At 45.1% G+C, this 19,895-nt stretch overlaps 1 protein-coding gene across 1 annotated transcript in view; it reads left to right on the top strand.

Moving 5' to 3' along the window:
* The window catches only part of MAP3K12 (mitogen-activated protein kinase kinase kinase 12), a gene marked incomplete at its 5' end in the record, with an annotated part of 33,698 nt that extends 17,647 nt beyond the window's left edge, over positions 1-16,051 (top strand). Inside the window, 8 exons of the mRNA XM_081318503.1 lie at positions 2,954-3,062; positions 3,407-3,516; positions 5,875-5,991; positions 7,064-7,201; positions 8,391-8,949; positions 10,505-10,575; positions 14,610-14,883; positions 15,872-16,051. Coding sequence (XP_081174629.1) covers positions 2,954-3,062; positions 3,407-3,516; positions 5,875-5,991; positions 7,064-7,201; positions 8,391-8,949; positions 10,505-10,575; positions 14,610-14,883; positions 15,872-15,970 — 1,477 coding nt within the window. The 3' untranslated portion in view covers positions 15,971-16,051. The remainder of the gene's footprint in view (positions 1-2,953; positions 3,063-3,406; positions 3,517-5,874; positions 5,992-7,063; positions 7,202-8,390; positions 8,950-10,504; positions 10,576-14,609; positions 14,884-15,871) is intronic.
* Positions 16,052-19,895: the final 3,844 nt, after the last annotated feature.

The raw sequence follows: 19,895 nt of genomic DNA, 5'->3' as shown, positions 1-19,895 counted from the left end.
GAAGGAAGGGAAGGAAGGAAAGGAAAGGAAGGGAAGGGAAGGAAAGGAAGGGAAGGGAAGGAAAGGAAGGGAAGGAAAGGGAAGGAAGGGAAGGGAAGGAAAGGGAAGGGAAGGGAAGGGAAGGGAAGGGAAAGGAAAGGGAAGGGAAGGAAGGGAAGGGAAGGGAAGGAAAGGGAAGGAAGGGAAAGGAAGGAAAGGGAAGGAAAGGAAGGGAAGGGAAGGGAAGGGAAGGAAAGGAAGGGAAGGGAAGGAAGGGAAGGGAAGGGAAGGAAAGGAAGGGAAGGAAGGGAAGGGAAGGGAAGGGAAGGAAGGGAAGGAAGGAAGGGAAGGGAAGGAAGGGAAGGGAAGGAAAGGAAAGGAAAGGAAAGGAAAGGAAAGGAAAGGAAAGGAAAGGAAAGGAAAGGAAAGGAACGGAGGAAGGGGGAAGGGAGGGAAGGGAAAGAGGAAAGGAAAGTTTTTAAAAAATAGATTACACTATGGGGGGGATAAAAAAGGGAGGAAGGCAACCTTGTTTCTTTCTTTTCTTTTCTTTTTGAAAAATAAGTTATAAACCCAACTAAATAAATTTCAAAACTCAGAAAATAAACCTTTAAAGAAGGAAAGCACTTCTCGGGCTATTAAGATAATATAAGCTCCAGAAAATTGAGACACAAGTATCCTCCAATCTTATTTATTTGCCTTGGTCCTGCAGAGATCCAGGTGATACTTTTTTGTGCATATACAGAATGGCTTCCTTAAATAGGTCTATACAATAAACATCAATTAGATAAGATAAGATAGATAAGATAACCTTTATTGTTATTGTGTGGGCACAATGACACACATCAAAAATGAAATTCAGTTGCTCGCTCTCAAAGTGAACACATACATGACACACACCTAAACATACTATATACAACATACATACTATATACAACAGATGTATAGACCTACACCCCTACATATACATAAGGTATGAATATTAAACACTGTCCATCTTGGATACTTAACGGAAGGAGGAAGCTTGAGAGTTCACAAGGTTTATACTGTATGGAATGAAACTGTGGCTGAATCTGGATGTTCTGCTTCGGATACCACGGAGCCTCCTCCCAGAAGGGAACAATAGATTGAAGTCTATCTAATTCACTATTACAACCACATGGAGTATTTACCATACAGGAACATTTCTATCAGCCTTTACATATTAATGCTGCTTTCCACATCTGGGGCTCCCTAGGAATATGCTCCAGATCTGATAGCCTTGCAGTGTCCTGCCTGTGATTGATGGGGATTGTAGTCTAAAATTTACAGAGAGTGTTAGATTGGGAAGATTACTATTCATGTTTTAATAGAATTTGGAGGCCAATTAAATGTAATAGAATGCCTGACTTTTGCCACATCTTGTCTTCTTCCTGATATATAATTGGGGAAAAACAATTACAATGTGTTTTTCAGATACACTTCCTCTGGCTTCTATTCATGAGGGACTGAAATACGTCAACCACATTACGTCATATGAAACCCAAAATGACATATGTCTTTTTGTAATGAATTATATATTTCCAGGAATGCCTCTCTTTACATATGCTGAGTTCACGTTTGATCTTTTGGGATCAAGGTTTTCTTTCCTTTACATCTGGGCTAAAGAAAGTGTGGTCCTCCAGACTTTAGCTCTTCACAGATTCCTTGGGGACATCAAGAATTTTTTTTTTTAAAAAAAGATGTTTACTAGCAGATATTACTGAATGAGTTTGGACAACATTTTGGCAGATGATATAATGTGTGTGTGTGTGTGTGTGTGTGTGTGTGTGTAATTTACAGCCATCTTTTCTACAGCAATCTCCTCCAATTTATTATACCATAACAACCCTATTGAGTAGGTTGTGTTAAGACAGGAAAGACTGTCTCAAGGTGTCAAGTTGAAAACTTGAACAACACACCTCTTTCCAGAACTCACCTTGATTTATTTCTGAAGATCAGGTAGATTACAGAGCAGGGAAAAAATGCTTCATAGTAGAAGCTTACTGTGGGACCCAAGGAGCTTTTCTTCCTATTTGCTACATTACAATTGGTCCTCATTTACCCACCTTTTATTTGAAGTCATGAGGGTGCTGAATACGGAGACTTACAACCATTCCTCACAGTTGCAGACATTGCAGTTTCTGTGGTCACTCAATCACCGTTTGTGACCTTCGCAACCAGCTTCCACCAAGCAGTCAATAGGGAAGCAAGCATGAAGTCACAAGTCACAGTCATGTGATGTTGCACTTAATGACTGTGGGTGATTTATTTACTGACCGCAGCAGGAAGTGACAACTGATGTCGTAAGTCAGTGCTGTCATGTGATGTCTGGCTTAATGACTGTGCCACTTAGTGATGGAGTTGTCAGTCTCTATTGAGATTGGTAAGTGAGGATTATCTGTACATGGAGCAGTTAATGACCATACTAAGGAAAACTCATGATATAAAGTTTGATTGAGAGCAGAAAGAACATTTATTTCTATAATGAAAGCTTGATAAACAGAATAAACAATACTCCGAGAAATAAGATGTATTGATGCATAATACAGCAAGCTTTAATACCACATGCCAGTTTCTAAATTCTACGCCTTACATTTCAGTTTAATTCCACACCCATGTATGCACTGTCATACCCAAAATGGAGCACAGGTATAGAGAGAGGAGCAGCTGCCACATTCTTGGGAATTCTTTTTGTGTGGGTGTACGTCGAGGGCCACTGGTAGACAAAATACAAAAGTTGTGCAGTCATAAAAGAGCCAAGGTTGCCTACCCCTGGACTAGGACACAGTTCCCATGATGTATCTCTTCAGAGTCATCTTTGTTACTCACAAGTACATCAAATGAGCTTTCATTGCTAAAGGTGGACCTGAATTTGGCCCAACCATACCACCCAACAAGCTATGAATCCACACTGTGAGCCTTCCCCTCAGTGTATTCTGTCTTCCTTCACCAGGAATAGCAAACCTCGGAATCGTCCGTCTTTCCGGCAGATCCTACTGCACCTTGACATTGCCTCTGCTGACGTACTGTCCACACCACAAGAAACCTACTTCAAATCCCAGGTAGGGTTCCTTGGCAAAATTAGTACTAAATTGCGTTAAAAACGTGCAGACCTCTTTTCCATGTTACAAAGTAGTCTACAATGCAGTTACGAACAATAATATAAAAATGAACTAAATAAAACTCACCTCTGAAATTGTACAACACCTTTTCACAAAAAAAGTGCATCTTTTGCCGAGGGTTGAATAGCTCCACCTTTCACTATTCTCATTACGGAACAGATACCATGCACTGGGTGTCATAATCTACAAGAGCAGCCTCATCGTGAACAGTTTTCTGCTCTCTAGGCTTGGAGCCAGAAGGGTTCGGGAAATGAATTTTATGGAGCTCTCTTTTCCTTCCCCAGGCCGAATGGCGAGAAGAAGTGAAGCTCCATTTTGAAAAGATCAAATCAGAGGGGACGTGTCTACACCGTCTGGAAGAGGAGTTGATTCACCGACGGCGGGAAGAGCTCAGGTAAGGCCAGTGCTTTTTTTCTAACAAAAAAGGTGCTGGAACTCTCATCTTGGTGGGCGCAGGAGGCGGGAGGCGGTGGGGCGGCACTGCTGTGGTCACAGGCACAAGGGGTGTTGGCGGCAGGCTGCCCCCTGGGGCCGGAGCCAGTGTGGCTGGTGCTGTGGGAGCAGCAAGGCCCGCTCTATAAGGCGGGGCTGCGCGGTGCGGGTGGCGGAGGCGGTGTGGGCCAGGCGATGCAGGACGGCCACTTAGGCGCACAGGACGAGGCGACGGTGGTGCAGGTCCAGCATCGGGTAGGCCACCAGCCTGGCTGACACAGGTGAGCACAAGGAAGAAGTGCACATGGACTCCGTAGAACCCACCTCCCACTCCTTGTCCTCTCTTACTTACCTAGTTGAGATGGTGTAGTTGGGCAGCAGGGAGGGATGCAAAGTTCCTGCCAACTCGCCTTTGCTGCAGACAACTTGCCGGTGCAACATTTGTCGGCCGGGACTTTTGGCGCGCTCAGCAGCAATTCCTATTGGCTTACCGTAAGGCTAGTATGAAACCATTAAAACGTAGAGAGAAGATTCTGTGCCTATATATGTATTTGTAAACAAAAGGTGAAGTCTCATCCGAGCTGAGTTGCACTTCTGGAGGCGATATGGACATGTCTCTGTTCTTTTCCTAGTGATACTAAAAATGACACTCTTCAACCTCCCACTCTAGACTTGACACTTTCATGCAGAGCTGGGAATGGCTGACTGCCTGCCACCTGTCATGATAAGTTTATACATAATGACGTATATTCCTTACATCGGCTGGCATGCTGAAAATACCAGTTTTGGGGAGAGGGAGGGGCTTCCCTATCAGCAAAGCAATTTTGCATTCCTCAAAATTGAAGCAAAAATCTTGACAATTCCTCCCCTGTCTTTTATTTCACTGCCGTTCCTTTTATTAAAACTAATGACCATTACTGTCAGTTGAATTGGGCTTAATCTTATGGGTAAATTAATTGAATTTGCATTTCAATTGAAACTTTTTTTCCCCGACTTCCGAAACCTATATGCCAGGGGTGTCAAACTCAATTTCATTGAGGGCCGCATCAGCATTGTGGTTGCCCTCAGGGGGCCGGGTGGGTGTGGCCTGGGTGGGCATGGCCTACTGGGTGGGCGTGGCTAGAGTGTGTATGGCGTACTGGGTGGGCGTGGCCAGCTCTACATCGTTCGCATCAAGGGTGCCTATGGGGGCCTGGGAGGGAGTGGGACAGATCTGAGGGTCTCTGGCAGAAGGAGGGTCTCTGGGCCAGGGCCAAGGCAGTGGGGGCCATTCCCTTACTGTTTCCAGGATGGCTTCGCGGGCCACATGAAACCACTTCCTGGGCCGGATCTGGCCCCCGGGCCTTGTGTTTGACATGTCTGCTATATGCGAACCGGAATGCAACAGTTGACATTTACATGTACATGCTTTAAGAAGAATAAATCCTAAGAAAAATGTAGATAATGAAGAAAATGCATATGAAAATACATATAGTAAAAAATGTATAAAAACTGCATTTGTCTAACTTGCTTGCAAAAAGTATGTCTTTTGAGAAGCATCTTTTTTCTTGTGTTGTTGTTTCAAGGAAAGAACAATGAAGAAATAGAACAGAAAAACCGAGACATAAAACAGATTTGACTTCATAAATGTATCTACTCCTATTAAACGCATCTTCCTCTTTTTTAATGACTCTTAAACCTGCAGTGATGTTCCATCAATTACCAAAGATGCTAGGACCTGTAATTTTCTGAGTTCGCCTGAGTCCTTGCTATTAAGCATCTTAAAAAACTGTCTCTGGTTTCTTATACCTGGACTGAGGTCCTGCAAGGGACTGTCAAATGAACAGCACCCTCTGAAAGAATTGTCAGAGCCCTGTGATACAAGCTCCGCCCATTCTAAAAGGGACAGAGCTTGCAGCCTGGTGCCACAACACTGTTTTCATTCTCCAGACGAGGGGTAGGCAACCTTGGCTCTTTTATAACTCGTGGACTTCAACTTCCAGAATTCCTCAGGAATTCTGGGATTTGAAGTCCACGAGTCCTAAAAGAGCTAAGGTTGCCTACCCCTGCTCCAGGCCACAGAACCTGTGTGTGCTATTGAATCTAATGTAGTGATTGAGGTGGATCAAAGCTGGGGGAAACCTCTCAGTTCCTTGGTGGCTTTGGACCAGTCCGTCACTCTTAGCCCATTCTACCTCACAGAGTTGTGTGAGGATAAGATGATCCCCATATAAAAGTTGTGAGAGGATAAGCTTGAGCTCAAACAAATAAATAAATAAATCACAAAATCACGACCGTTTATATGTTTGAAAGATTTCCTCGCTTCCCTCTCCTGCTGCAGGCATGCCTTGGATATCCGGGAGCACTACGAACGTAAACTGGAACGGGCCAACAACCTTTATATGGAGCTCAATTCCCTTATGTTGCAGTTGGAGCTGAAGGAGAAAGAGCTGCTTCGGTAAGATTACAAAGTCCGGGAAGGCTGCTAAGCTTTGGAGCTAACTTTTCCTAAAAGGATGTATTTTTAACTGAGCAAGAGTGGAAAGATTCAGTAAGAGAGCCTCGGCCTACCAGCTCTCTCTCGACCCTCCCCTTCACCCGATGACCTGTTTGCTGGATCTCAAATATCAACACCACACCTTCTGCTTGGGGCACTATTTTATTCCATAAGGCAGTGATGGTGAACCTTTTAGAGACCAAATGCCCAAACTGCAACCCAAAACCCACTTATGTATCATCGGGTGCTGGGTGGGTGTGGCCCATTGGGTGGGTGTGGCCCATTGGGTGGGCGTGGCTGTGGTGGTAATGGCAGACTGGGTGGAACTAAAAAGTTCAGTCAATCAATTCCAACTTTGTGAGATCTTTTTTTTCCCCACAAGAAGTTGAAATTGACTGATTGATTGAACCTTTTTTTTTGCACATGGTGGTGGAGGCCTAAAGCAAAAAGGTTTTATAAAACCCAGCTGAAGGCCTAGGACTGGGGCGATGGCACGCGTGCCCACAGAGAGGGCTTTGCGTGTCACGGCCATAAGACAAGGAACACAGAATAAGGGAAAATGAAGGTACCAACCCAAACTCCTGCAAGTATTTGCATTGGGAAGGAAGGAACTATTTGCCCTGCATAAAAATAAGCTGCAGAAAGTTCTACCCAGCCTTTCTCAACTTGGCACCCCCTCCGTATCAGGTAGAATTCAAGAACCAGCAATAATTATGCTCACTCAGAACAAGGGGAATTAAAATCCAAACACATCTTAAAGTCAGGTTATCCTTCATCCTCTACAAATAGAAATGTGTGGGTTTCTCTGAATGGTGTTGAATCAAGCAACCACTCAATCAATCATCAAATTAAAGTTGCTTCCTGGTATTTTATCTGATTATTCTTATTATTCTTTGGGGACCCTGACATCCTGTTTTCTTGTCCCAAAAGATCCTCAAAAACCCCATTATCCAAGCGACTAGTATTAACTTTGGATTATTATTTTTTTCCTCTGTGACCTCCTGAGTTTTCAGTCTTTGCATCCTTCTCCTAGGCGAGAGCAAGCGTTAGAGAAGAAATACCCTGGACTTTTTAAGCACCATCCATCCCGCAGTCTCCTACATGGCAACACAGTGGAGAAGCTGATCAAGAAGAGGAATGTGCCACAAAAGCTCTCTCCACACAGCAAAAGGTGAACTACTGCAGAGAAAGGCCTTTGCAGGAAGGATTTAACAATGACCATTATGTGTAGTAGCATAATGTGAGCCAACGTGGAAAGAAAATGTAAGTATTGGGCACAGAACCTAGGCGTCTGTTTAGCCCAACTTCAGCTCCCACGTAGAGGGACAGACCAGTCTCGTTAGGTATTTTTTCCTGTCCATCCTCTTTGTTGTATTCAGTTTGCTTCCAAACATTCAGCATCTCGTGGTGGCATGATTAGTAATTTATTGCAATCTCCCACAAATTACTTTGATGGCTTTGATGGCTTTTATTTTATTTTATTCCTAATTGTTGTTTTTATTTATGTGAGCTGCCCTCGATCACTTAGATGAGATGGGCAGCAATATAAATTAATCTTGTTAAATAGGCGTAATCATGGGATGACTAATTCACGTAAGAGTAGAGCCAGTCCTTAACAACGACAATTGAGACCGGAATTTCAGTTGACAGTTACTGTGATCGTTAAGCATATCACCCTGTGACCTGATTCAGTTTTATGACAGTTTTAAAGATGATTAAGATGATAGATACCAGCAAAAAAAAGTTGCAAAATTGCAGTCATAGGACCACAGGACGCCGTAACCATAAATGTAAACCTGTTGCCAAAATGCAATCCTATGAACCCCTGGGATGTGTGCAGCAGTTGTAACTTCAAGGACAGGTCGTTAAATAACTTTTTGGGGTCTGTCATAACTTCAAAAGTTTGTTAAGCGACCAGTTATTAAGTGAGGGTTACTTGAGTATGTTTCTATATTTCAAATATTCCAGTTTGCTCATTACTTTCTTTCCAGAAAATTAATAATCTAATCTAAGAGAGCAAAGCAGCAGCAACAGCAAAACTGCAAAAAGTGGGAGGGGGAAGCAGCCTTAGGAGTAGCAACATAGGAGCTAATTGCTTAAAGCCAGGGGTAGGCAACCTTGGCTCTTTTATGACTCGTGGACTTCAACCCCCAGAATTCCTGAGCCAGCATGGCTCAGCTTGGGAACCTCTCCCTTTCCCCTCAGCACGGCTGGCTGAGGAATTCTGGGAGTTGAAGTCCACGAGTCACAAAAGAGCCAAGGTTGCCTACCCCTGGCTTAAAGGGTTCGATTGAAATTATGGTACCCTCTCCCTTCTTGGCATCAGAGATTACTCGGCTAACTCTGTTTCACTTCTGCAGGCCAGACATTCTAAAGACAGAGGTCATCCTGGACCCCAGCCTGCCTCAGCTCGCCATCCCCGTGTGCCAGAAAGGGCCCCCGTCCCCCGGGCGCAGCCGCCGTGCTAAGTCACGCTACCGTAAGGTCAGCACACGGGGCAGCTGTGGGGAGCTGGCTGATCCCGGAGGAGCCAAGCGCCTGGAGCCCTGCACGGCCCTCCGAGGGCTCCAGCACGACCTGCTGCTGCGCAAGATGTCGTCTTCCAGCCCTGACCTCATTTCCACCACGTTGGGAGCCGAGGGCCGCAAGGGGGTGGCGGCAGGGCCGGAATCCCCACCAGCAGAGCAGCCTCGCAGCGAGACGCCCAGTGAAGAGACTGCCTCGGTGCCTTGTTCCAGCAGCCCCGACTCGCCCTCTTCTCGACAGGGGGCGGTGGGGCCACCAGGGAAGGCAAGGCTGCAGCCCGGAGAAGACGCAGAGCGGGAACAGGGAAAGGGTTCCCGCTCAGGGGCCCCACAGCAGCCTCAGCACCTCACACCAGCAGCTATGTTGTACCGGGCGGCCGTTACCCGCAGCCAGGTAGGCGCGTTTTTTTCCTTCCACTCTTCTTCCTCCTCTTTTTCCTTTTCCCATATGGAAGAAAATAGGTTTATGGGCAGGCAACAGCCACGGTGATCTAAAAAGCCTGTAGAAATGCTGGCTGTGGCTGCCTTCTCCTTTTCTTCCTCTCGATAATACCACCAGCAAGAAAGAAACTTGAGTGCAACAGGTAAACAACTGCCGAGGTGAATGCCCTTCTCCAGCTTTTAAGGACCGCCTCATCCCTTTCGTCTCCAATGGCACCATTATTAATCTCTCATTGGACCAATCATTTCTCAGCAGGGCTTGTCTTGAAGTCAGAGCAAAATATATGTGTTGCTAAAGAGGTCAAACCTTTGTTGGTGATTGGGTTGTAATAACAATTGGGTTGTAGTACAATTGGGTTGTAGTACAACAACAACAACAACAACAGACAGGAAGGTGGTGCAGAGAGTGGTAAGGATGGCCGAAAAGATTCTTGGCAGTTCCCTCCCTCCTATCCAGGACATAGCACAGAAGTGTTGCTTGAGCAGGGTCCATAAGATTATCTGGGACACTACACATCCTCTTCACGACCTGTTTTCCTTGTTACCTTCTGGGAGGAGGCTTCGTGGTTTCCGTAGCAAAACATCCAGATTCAGCCATAGTTTCATTCCATACAGCATTAACCTTGTGAACTCTCAGGCTTCCTCCTTCCGTTATGTATTCAAGATAGAAGTATTTAATATGTATTTGTTATGTATATGTAGGGGTGTGGGTCTATACATATGTTGTTTATAGTGTGTTTTAGGTGTGTGTCATATGTGTTTGAGAGCGGGCAACTAAATTTCATTTATGATGTATGCCGTTGTGCCCGCAGTAAAAAATGACAATAAAGATGATCTTATCTTATCTTAACAACAACTTTATTGTCCCTTTGAATGTACACCAATTGGCATACATCAAAATGAAATTTCGTTGCATACAGCTCTCAAAGGGCCACCACCTCCGATACACACTCCTTGTTCGTGGCCAGCTCAAGTTTCAGATCGTCCATTTTAATCTCTAGGGAGCGAACGATGGCAAACAGGACAGTTTAGTTAGTTTCATCCACTTTTATTAAAGTCATAATGCTATAAAAGCAGAGCTTTTTTTGTCATAGAACACTCAGAACGGAGTTCCGGCACCTTTTTTGGATGGAACCTTGTAGGGTAGGCAAGGTGGGTTGTATGACATGTGTGAGTTCCGGCACCTTTTTCTTTTACAAAAAAAGCACTGTATAAAAGTAATAGAGAAATAAACCTGACAGGAAAACTGGGCCTGCTGAGGGAAAAATAAAACTCAGTCTTGGGAAATGGGGAAAGCATGGAAAAGAAACTCAAAATAACCTCACTCTGACTCTATTCATTGTAAAATGACAGAGAGATGGAAACTCTGGCAGCATCAAGCTTGTTATTATATTATTATATCCTGCAACAGTGAAGGATCCTTGCTCCGGCTGTTTCCAGTCTGATCTATTTTGAAAAGTTGACAAATTCTGACACAGTTTCTTTTTATTTCCTTCATCTTGACTTAGAAACGTGGTATCTCCTCAGAGGAAGAAGAGGGCGAAGTGGACAGTGAAGTTGAACTCCCTCTCCGGCAAAGGTGAGAGGATTTGCCTGATTTAGGACTGAGCCTCCAAGGATTTGAGGATCAATGAGTGGAGTAGAGTGGAAAATTTTCATTTCTTATTTATGTCTTGAGAGTGGATCAGAGATTTAAGAGGAAAGATAAGTGCATATCTCTTTTCCTTTAGTTTAACCATAACCTAAAAATATCTCTGAAAAACGTCAGTGTTGCCATCAAATTTCAGTGGCCCCATATAATGATTTAAGGATCAGTAAAGTAAAGGGGACGCGGTGGCTCAGTGGGTTAGGACGCTGAGCTTGTCGATCAGAAGGTCGGCAGCTTGGCGGGTCGAATCCCGAGTGCCGCGTAACAAAGTGAGTGCCTGTTACTCGTCCCAGCTTCTGCCAACCTAGCAGTTCGAAAGCACGTAAAAAAATGCAAGTAGAAAAATAGGGACCACTACGGTGGGAAGGTAACAGCGTTTCGTGCGCCTTTGGCGTCTAGTCATGCCGGCCACATGACCACGGAGACATCCTCGGACAAGCGCTGGCTCTTCGGCTTTGAAACGGAGATGAGCACCGCCCCCTAAACAACTAGCACGCATGTGCGGGGGAACCTTTACCTTTAAAGTAAAGGGAGAGTCATCATGGTTACAAAAACTGCCACCTGTAAAAACAGCTAGAACCCAGGAAACAGAATGAGACGGCAGATTTCAGTATTGCTGTATTGAAGAGACATCTGTGGGATTGTAAGAGTCTGCCTGATAACTCCACACATCCTGTTGAGCTTCATCGTGGGAGAAAAGTGGTCTATGAAGAAATAAAATAAATTGTTTACTCAGAATCATTCCAAGAAGGAGATTTGTAAATGCTTTGGAATTCCTTCTGAGTAGCAGTGCTGAGTAGGCAGCAGTGGTGAAATAAGCCAATTGTTTAGGACTATGAATACCAGAATGAGAGAGAAAGTGTTGAATGAAAAGAGGGATGAACAGAATTCTTCAATATCTTCATAAATGATCCAGATGGATCAAATTTGCAGACGACCCTAAGCTAGCAGGAATAGCCAACACCCCAGAAGAAAAAGCTCAGGATCCTTGACAGACTTGAAACTGGGCCCTATTTAATAAAATGAAATTCAGCATAGATACAAGTAAAGTTTTACACGTAGGCAAGAAAAACCAACTGTATAGGTACAGATTAGGTGAAACTTGGTTAATGCCAGTAACTATGAGAGGAATCTTGGAGTCTTAGTGGGTAATCAGTTGAATATGAGCCAACAGTGTGCGGCAGCAGCAAAAAAAAAAAGCCAATGCAATCCTGGGCTGCATTAATAGAGGAATAGAATCAACATCACAAGAAGTGCATCACAAACCTTAGTAAGACCACACTTAGAGTACTGCATCCAATTCTGGTCATCACAATATAAAAAAAAAGATGTTGTGACTCTAGAAAGTGCCGAAAAGAGCAACAAGAATGATTAGGGGGGCTGGAGGCTAAAATATATGAAGAACCGTTGCAGGAACCGTTGTATGTCTATACTAGTGAAAAGAAAGACTAGGGGAGACAAGATATATTTGATGGGGAGGGGGATCAAACTATTTCCCAAAGCACCAAAAGGCAAGACAAGAAACAATGGATGGAAACTAACCAAGGAGAGAAGCAACCTAGAACTAAGGAGTATTTTCCTAACTGTGAGAGCAATCAACCAATGGAATAGCTTGCTTTCAGAAGCTATGAGTGCTCCATCACTGGAAGCTTTCAGAAAGAGACTGGACAGCCATTTGTCTGAAATGGCATAGGGTCTCCTACTCGAGCAGGTGGTTGGACTAGAAGACCTCCAAGGTTCCTTCCAATTCTATTATTCTATGTCTTATATTCTAAACAGGGATATGCAAGAGATTGTTTACTGTTATGTGCTTCTACTTTGGGGTTTCTACCTCTAATCATGAAAAAAGGATGTAGAGTATTCTTCCCACCTGCTGCCTGTCCAGCAGATTGGAATGACCACTAAGATGGAGAAAGCTTGTATCTTCACTCCAACTATTTTTCCTGGCGAGGAGTGACTGAGGGTATAGAGGTGGTGATATGGGTTGTCCACATCTTCTTTTGCCTCTTCCCTCACTTCCATTTGGTTCCCAACTCCAACCCCCCCCCCCACACACACATACCCCTTTGATTGACTATGTGCCTGGCTGAGGAATTCTGGGAGTTGAAGTCCACAAGTCATAAAAGGGCCAAGTTTGAAGACCCTTGACATAGACTTTCTCCAGGATGATCTGTGTCCAGCCTGGCTTTTAGGTTATCCGATCGCCATTGGAAACTAATTTAATCCATCCACCTTGCTGTTTGTCTTCCTGTTATCTTTCCTTCTGCTGTTTCCAGAATTATGCATCTCCCAAGAGAGCTAGCTCTTTGGATAATATTATAATTGGAGCTTGATCATTTGTGCCTTAATTGAAAACCCTGGTTTGATTCCCCCCCCTCCATGATCCATTTGTTTGTCTTGGCTATCCATGGTATTCCCAAGAGACTTTTCCAACACCAAAAGCATCAATATACTTTCTATCCTGCTTCTTCAAAGCCCAACTTTTGCTTTCATAGACTGTCACAGAAAAAAAAAAGTTGCCTAGAAACAGTGATATTTATAAATTTAGACAAATCACAGCAACTGAATATCATTTCCAGGGCCTTCACTGCTACTCTGCCAATTGCTAGTAGTACGTTTGCAGTGTAGTACCAGTACTCGACTGTAGATTCCTTTACTCTCTGACGGTCTCGAAACAGGAACTATCCACCACTTCAGTATCTTAATTGTCAGTTCTAAATCTGGCTGCTGTACTGTTATCATGAACTTGGTCTTCTTGATATTAATCACATTCCCATTCCTTTCAGAGTATAACTTGGCTTTCATTATGAGAGCTTCCAGATCATTTGCAGTTTCCACTGGAATGCCATCAGCATAGAGCAGGGGTCTTCAGACTTGGCCCTTTTATGACTTGTGGACTTCAACTCCCAGAATTCCTCAGCCAGCGTGCCTGGCTGAGGAATTCTGGGAGTTGAAGCCCACAAGTCATAAAAGGGCCAAGTCTGAAGACCCCCTGGCGCAGAGCAAGTTATTGATGTTTCTTCTTCCAGTTATAAAACCATGCTTATCTTCTTCCAATCCAGTTTCTCTCAATATATATTCAGCATACGGTGTAGGTTAAATAAAGCAAGAGAATACACTTGCTGTTTTGCTGACCTGGAGCCAGTAGTCTGAACTGTGGATTCTTGTCTTAAATTTCACAGGAAGGTATTCTGGGCTTCCCAATTTCCAGAGGACATTCCATAGTTTGACACGACCAGCATAAAGGCCTTTCTGTAATCACATATTTCCTTCTCTTTCTGTGGCTCTAGCTACATTCTGTCTAACTTCATGCTCTCTAGAACAGACATGTCAAACACAAGGCCTGTGGGCCAGATCCGGCCCGCGAAGTGGTTTCATGTGGCCCCCAAAGCCATCCTGGAAACAGTGAGGGAACGGTCCTTGCTGCCTTGGCCGTGGCCCAGAGACCCTCCTTCTGCCAGAGACCCCCAGATCTGTCCCACTCCTGCCCAAGCCCCCATAGGCACCCTTGATGCCAATGATGTAGAGCTGGCCATGCCCACCCAGTAGGCCATACGCACTCTAGCCACGCCCACCCAGTAGGCCGCGCCCACCCTGGCCATACCCCCCCGCCCCCCCCCGAGGGCAACCACAATGCTGATGTGGCCCTCAATGAAATTGAGTTTGACACCTCTGCTCTAGAACGATCAGTTTTATAATCTCAGGTTCCTGGGTGGAGCAGGACGTGACATATTTTAAGTCAAGAAACACAAGGGAGTTAGGGATGGATGGTTTGATGGGAAAGGGCAGGTTGGATTTGGAGACAATTTGGGAGACTTTCCTGCTGTTGCATCTCTCGAAGCTTGGGTACCAAGTGGGCTGGTTCCATCTGGAACCCAGGTTCCTTCCTGGATGTCGTCTTCTTTTTTCCCCCCTTCTGTTTCAAGCTGACTGGAGTTTTTCTCTTCTTTCGCTGTCTTTCCTAGGTGGCCTCAGGCTAGGAGCAAGCGGCAATCTCTCTCCACCTTCAGCTCCGAGAATTTCTCAGATGGTGACGGTGAGGAGGGCACTGGCAGTGAGGGCACCACAGCTTCCCACAGTGGTGGCACCCCCGATGTGCCCAGTACCAATACAGATGAACGCCTGGATGCTGAGCGCTCAGATGACGACATTCTGGGGAACTCCGATGGGTTGTCTGAAAAGGAAGCCGCCATTCAGCTTGTGAAACGGCAGCTCAGTGCTGAGCAGAATGCTGGAGAGGTGGGTATTGAGTAAATGTTAACCCTTCTCTCTCAGGACTAGGGGTCTCTCACGTCCTCCCCAAGCACAGACTTACCACCAGTGGTGTCCACTTATGAGGGAGGGGCTTCGGAAGAGAACCGTTCAAGTTGGTTCAGCATCATTCAACTATTACGTTCAACTTGTACCAATAGTGCCTAAAGCCATAACTTGTCTGCCTTCACTCACGGCATCCGGAATTTATTGGCTTTCATTCTGAGGCTTTAAGAATCTGGTTCTTACCCCTCAAAGCTTCAAAGAACATAACACAAACCATTTATGGATAACTTTCCAACCTTTTTCTTCCATGGAAGGCCTTGGATTTGTTTGCAGACCCCGTTCTTCCTTCCCCGTGATGGGGAAATGGATCATGTAGCATCTATGCAGTGGTGGGATTCAGCCGTTTTGCACCTGTTCGGCAGCTAATTTTTTGTTGCCCAGGCCCAGAATGGACTTCCGGAAGTGGCATCCAGACAGAGAACCGGTGGTTCCCCTGTTTGAATCCCACCATTGCCTCTAGGCATGGTCAAGCAGCAAAAACAAATTTACAGGTAGTCCTCAGTTTATGACCACCATTGAGATCAAAATTTCGGTGGCAAAATGAAACGTTTGTTAAGAAAATTTTGCCCCACTTTACGACCTTTCTTAGCGCAGTTAAGTGAGCCACTACAGTTGGTAAGTTAGTAACATGGTTGTTAAGTGAATCTGACTTTGCTTGTCAGTAGGTCACGAAAAGGTGATTACACGACCCCAGTACACAGCAACCGTCATAAGTATGAGTCAGTTGCCAAGCATCTGAATTTTGATCACATGACCAAGAGGATGCTGCAATGGTCATTCAGTGTGAAAAATGTTCATAAGTCACTTTTTAAAACATGCCTTGCCATTGCCTCCCTCCCTCCCTTCCTTCCTTCCTCTCTCTCTCTCTCTTCTGGCTCTACCTTTCCTCACCTACTTCATCTCTTTCTAGGATCCTGCAGCCTATGAAGACTCGGACTGCGATAGTGCCGAACTGGACAATTCAGGCAGTGGGGAGGTGCAGAGACTTCCAGACGTACCGAATTTGTGATCTCCACTGCTTGGGTTTCCTTTCCCAGGTTGTACAGTTCCCTCCTCCCTTCTCGGCCGCCCTGCACCACCACCACCTTCTCCCCAGATATTTATATAAATAATTATAAAGCTCTATATAAATCTATATAAATCTCATAATCTCTGGAAAGAGAGCCAGCACACCTCATTCCTCTCCTCAGTTCCTGTTCCCACATTTTCTCTGACCATTTTTTTTTGGGGGGGGGGAAATCGAGGGTCTCACCTTATTATCAGGGCTCACTGCTTTTAATGCTGGACAGCTAGAATGGAGGCAGCAACTGAACAGAGCCTCTCCTTGGGCGGCCCCTGGCCCCACAGCTCGCCACTTGTTCTACTCACAGGAAGGCACTGATTCCTTCCACTTTGCTTCCTCTAAAGTCCCGAATGGTTTGGGAGTTCAGCAGAAGATCAGCCAGGCCTGATGGGACATCGGAACCCAAGGGATGAAGAGACGAGAGACAGAGGCGGCTCGGGCTAAGAATCCGTGCTTCATCTACCAGTGGAAATGACAACGGTGCACCAGGAGGTTGCAAGTCCCAGCTCTGCCTCTTGACTGGATGATGTACATCACCACCCCCAAGGTCCCGAGCGCTTAAGCAGACTGTCTCTGGGGTGGACTTGATGCATGTTTGGGCCATCGTCAGCACGGAACCATTGACCCAATGGGCAGCTTGGAAAGGAGCGATTTCCATCACCTTTCTGCCCTTGTAGCTGTTCTCAGAAGCAACAACAAGACTAAAGGCCTCAACCCCCTCCTTGGCCCATGTCTCTTCCCAATACATCATCCTCATCTTCTCCACTGTCCAATCATTCTGCAGACACACACACAGACACACAAACACATGCACAGGCTTTCCTACCTTTGAGAAGGCCCAATCCTTTGGTTGAGATGGGAACGTGGTCCCCTTCTGCTCTCTGCTGGCACCAAGATGCACTGCACTTTTTTGTGCTTGGTTTACTTATTTATTTAATTTAATTTAATTTATTTATTTATGAGAAATGTTTACATTTGCACTTACTGTGTGTGTCCCATCTGAGGGAGGAAGCCACGGGGGGGGGGGGGGAGAAGGAAAAGGAGTGCATAAGGGGCAGGAAGTGGGATTGGTGACATTTGTGACCTATTGATGTTGAGCTGCGGCACTGCCTAAAAAGAGAAAGGGGAAGTTTGCTCGAATTTACCCTTAGGTGGAGAAAAACAAACCAAACCAGCCGATCCTCTTGGTTTCTCAGGTGAAAAATCTTGGCTTGGAGAATCATGTTGTGTTATTGCTTCCCATTTCGATTCATTTGTTGCTTAGAGGTGTTTGGTTAAACCCCAGGGACGTGAGAGTCTAGGTCAGGGTCAGGCTAAAAGCAAGTGCGGGCATAAACTTATTCAGAAACATTTTTTTTTCTCCCAGTGGAAGACTTGCAGGAAAAGGGGCACAGCCACCAAAAATAAAAAATGTCGGAACCAGCGCAACTCTCTCCCCATTGCAACCAACCGGCATGCGCTGGAAAGTGAGGCTGTCAAAAACTATTGTCAAAGGAAATCTTATGAGGGGCAATTGGCTGTCTACATATGATATTGGGCGTTCCTGTTGCCTCTCTGGCAGGAATGTGCTGGATTGCATTCAACCCTCAGGTGCCCTGGTGCTACTCCTTTTCAGTTCAAAGGGGCCAAGACCTTAGGTGCTCAAGATGCTGTTCTTGCAGCGTGTTTGATGCTTATGTATCCATATAGCCAGAGGTGTACTCCTTTCTCATAGATGAGGACCCTCAGTAAACCTGGGGGAGAATGTACGGCAATCACACACAAGCTTGGTGTAGGGCTAATTGCCTATGTTTCACGTAGGCAATTAGAAATAGCGGTCCATATTTCTGGTAACAACCCCTCCCCAAACAAAAAGTTGCATATATTTTTTTCCTGGGAAAATTCCATCTGAATAATTTGCCCATCAAGGCTGATGGTGCTAGGTCAAGCAGAGTACTGGCAAACTGTATGCTGTAAAGCAGTTTTATAACTCAAGAAATGCTGCCTTGGACCTGCTGCCAAGTCAGACATTCTTACTGAATACCTTCTGCAATATTCGGAGATGTGTGCAGACATCTCCCCTGGTCATCAGCGCAGGCTCTCAAACTCTGTTTATGCAGTACCACTGCTTTTTTTTTTAAAGTCTCCTCCATGTCAAGCTTGGCTCATGGCAACGTCTTAAGTTACATCTGTGTACGGTTGGGTAGTTGCTTGGGTTTTTTTGGCAACAAAAGAGAAATCCTTTGCCATTGTCTTCTGGGAGTCTATAAACGTTTTACTTTCCAGACTAGCCTGTACTCTGGTGGACTCCTATTCAAATACAAATCAGGTTTCACGCTCATTTTGGAGATCATCTTTTGGCCACTGCAATATATATATATATTTTCCTCTTGTTTGATCCTCCACTTAATCCTGAAATAATCCACACCTCCACTAGGCTAAGGATGATACCAACATACTCTTTTCATAACCTTAAAGGCATGGTAGAAGTTCAAGGGTGCCGTAATTCTCGCTAAACTTTGCGCAGCCATTGCATTCCTGTTTAACACTGAAAACTGGTGCAAACTTTTGATGCAGAATTTATTCTCAGGGCTACCATATCTGTGCTGCAAATATCTGAATAACCATTACACGGTAGCAGGGAACGCAGCCTAACTATATGGAGACTTGAAAGAAATTCTACTACTAATTCAGGAAAACAAAAACTGTTTTAACGCTGAGTTGTGGAGAAATGCACAGCACGAGGGACGCGCTTGAACCTTTATCAAACTCTGATTATATCCTCCAAGCATGGATTTTTCTCAATAAGGGAAGAAGGGCGGTCAAAATTCTTTAAACGCTTTAATTTCTTTAGTTTAAGAAAAATGGGGTAACCTGGCAAAAGACACACCAAAAAGAAGGTGCTAAAAAGCCAGCCCTTGCAATAATGGGAGCAGCAGTGTTCATAGGCTGTTACAAGTCATGCATCTGTGAAGCAGGGCGTGTAAATAGGGAGTGAATGCCGACAGCTAGCAGAGAGGTTTCTGTTCCTTTAGGACTTCACAGGCCAGAGTAAGAGAATGATAGCTGGGCTGCAAAGATCCACATGACCATCACGTGGCAACAATAACCCTCAGACAGAAGGACTAGTGAAAATATTCTCTGTTGCAAGTCATCCAGGCCTGGGCCCTTATTGGGAATCCTGTGCTTTTGGCCTTTTCCAAAAAGCCACTAACTAGAAGAACAACTTAAATTTCAGCTTGAACTTTTGCCTTTTCTATATGGCTGTCCTGACTTAAAGAACAGAATCACAACCAGCAACTCAGTGGCTAAGTCAAAAGGTCATTAAGCAAAAAACTTCATGTGACTGTGCAGAACCGACAAGGCCACTTCCACTCCAGTCGTTAAGCAAATTGCCTGCGCTCCTTAAGCGAAATATCGCATGATTGCAACTTGCAATTTTGCTGCAGGCTGGCCATGAAGCACACGCTGTCATCACTTCTGTCGTTAAACAGGACACAGTAAGTGAGGACTATCTGTAAGAGCTGTTGGTGGCGCAGTGGTTAGAATGTAGTATTGTGGCCTAATTCTGCTGACTGCCAACTGCCAGCAGTTCGAGTCTCACCGGCTCAAGGTTGACTCAGCCTTCCATCTTTCCGAGGTCCGTAAAATGAGGAATAGGCTGATTCTGTATACCGCTTAGAGAGGGCTGTGAAGCACTGTGAAGCTGTATATAACTCTAAGTGCTATTACTCTTAAGAAGTATCAAGCTAGGCTTGATTCCTGTAGAGTACTCTGGAGCAGGGGTCCTCAACCCCTGGGCCAAGGACTGGTCCCAGTCCGCGGCCTGTTAGGAATCAGGCTGCACATCTGGAGGTGAGCGGTAGGTGAGCAGGCAAAGCTTCACCTGTAC

This window comes from Vipera berus, assembly GCF_964194415.1.
Source record: "Vipera berus genome assembly, chromosome: 2".
Taxonomy (NCBI): domain Eukaryota; kingdom Metazoa; phylum Chordata; class Lepidosauria; order Squamata; family Viperidae; genus Vipera; species Vipera berus.
The sequence above is the reverse complement of the archived record's forward strand: the minus strand, read 5'-3'. Positions and strand labels throughout refer to the sequence as shown.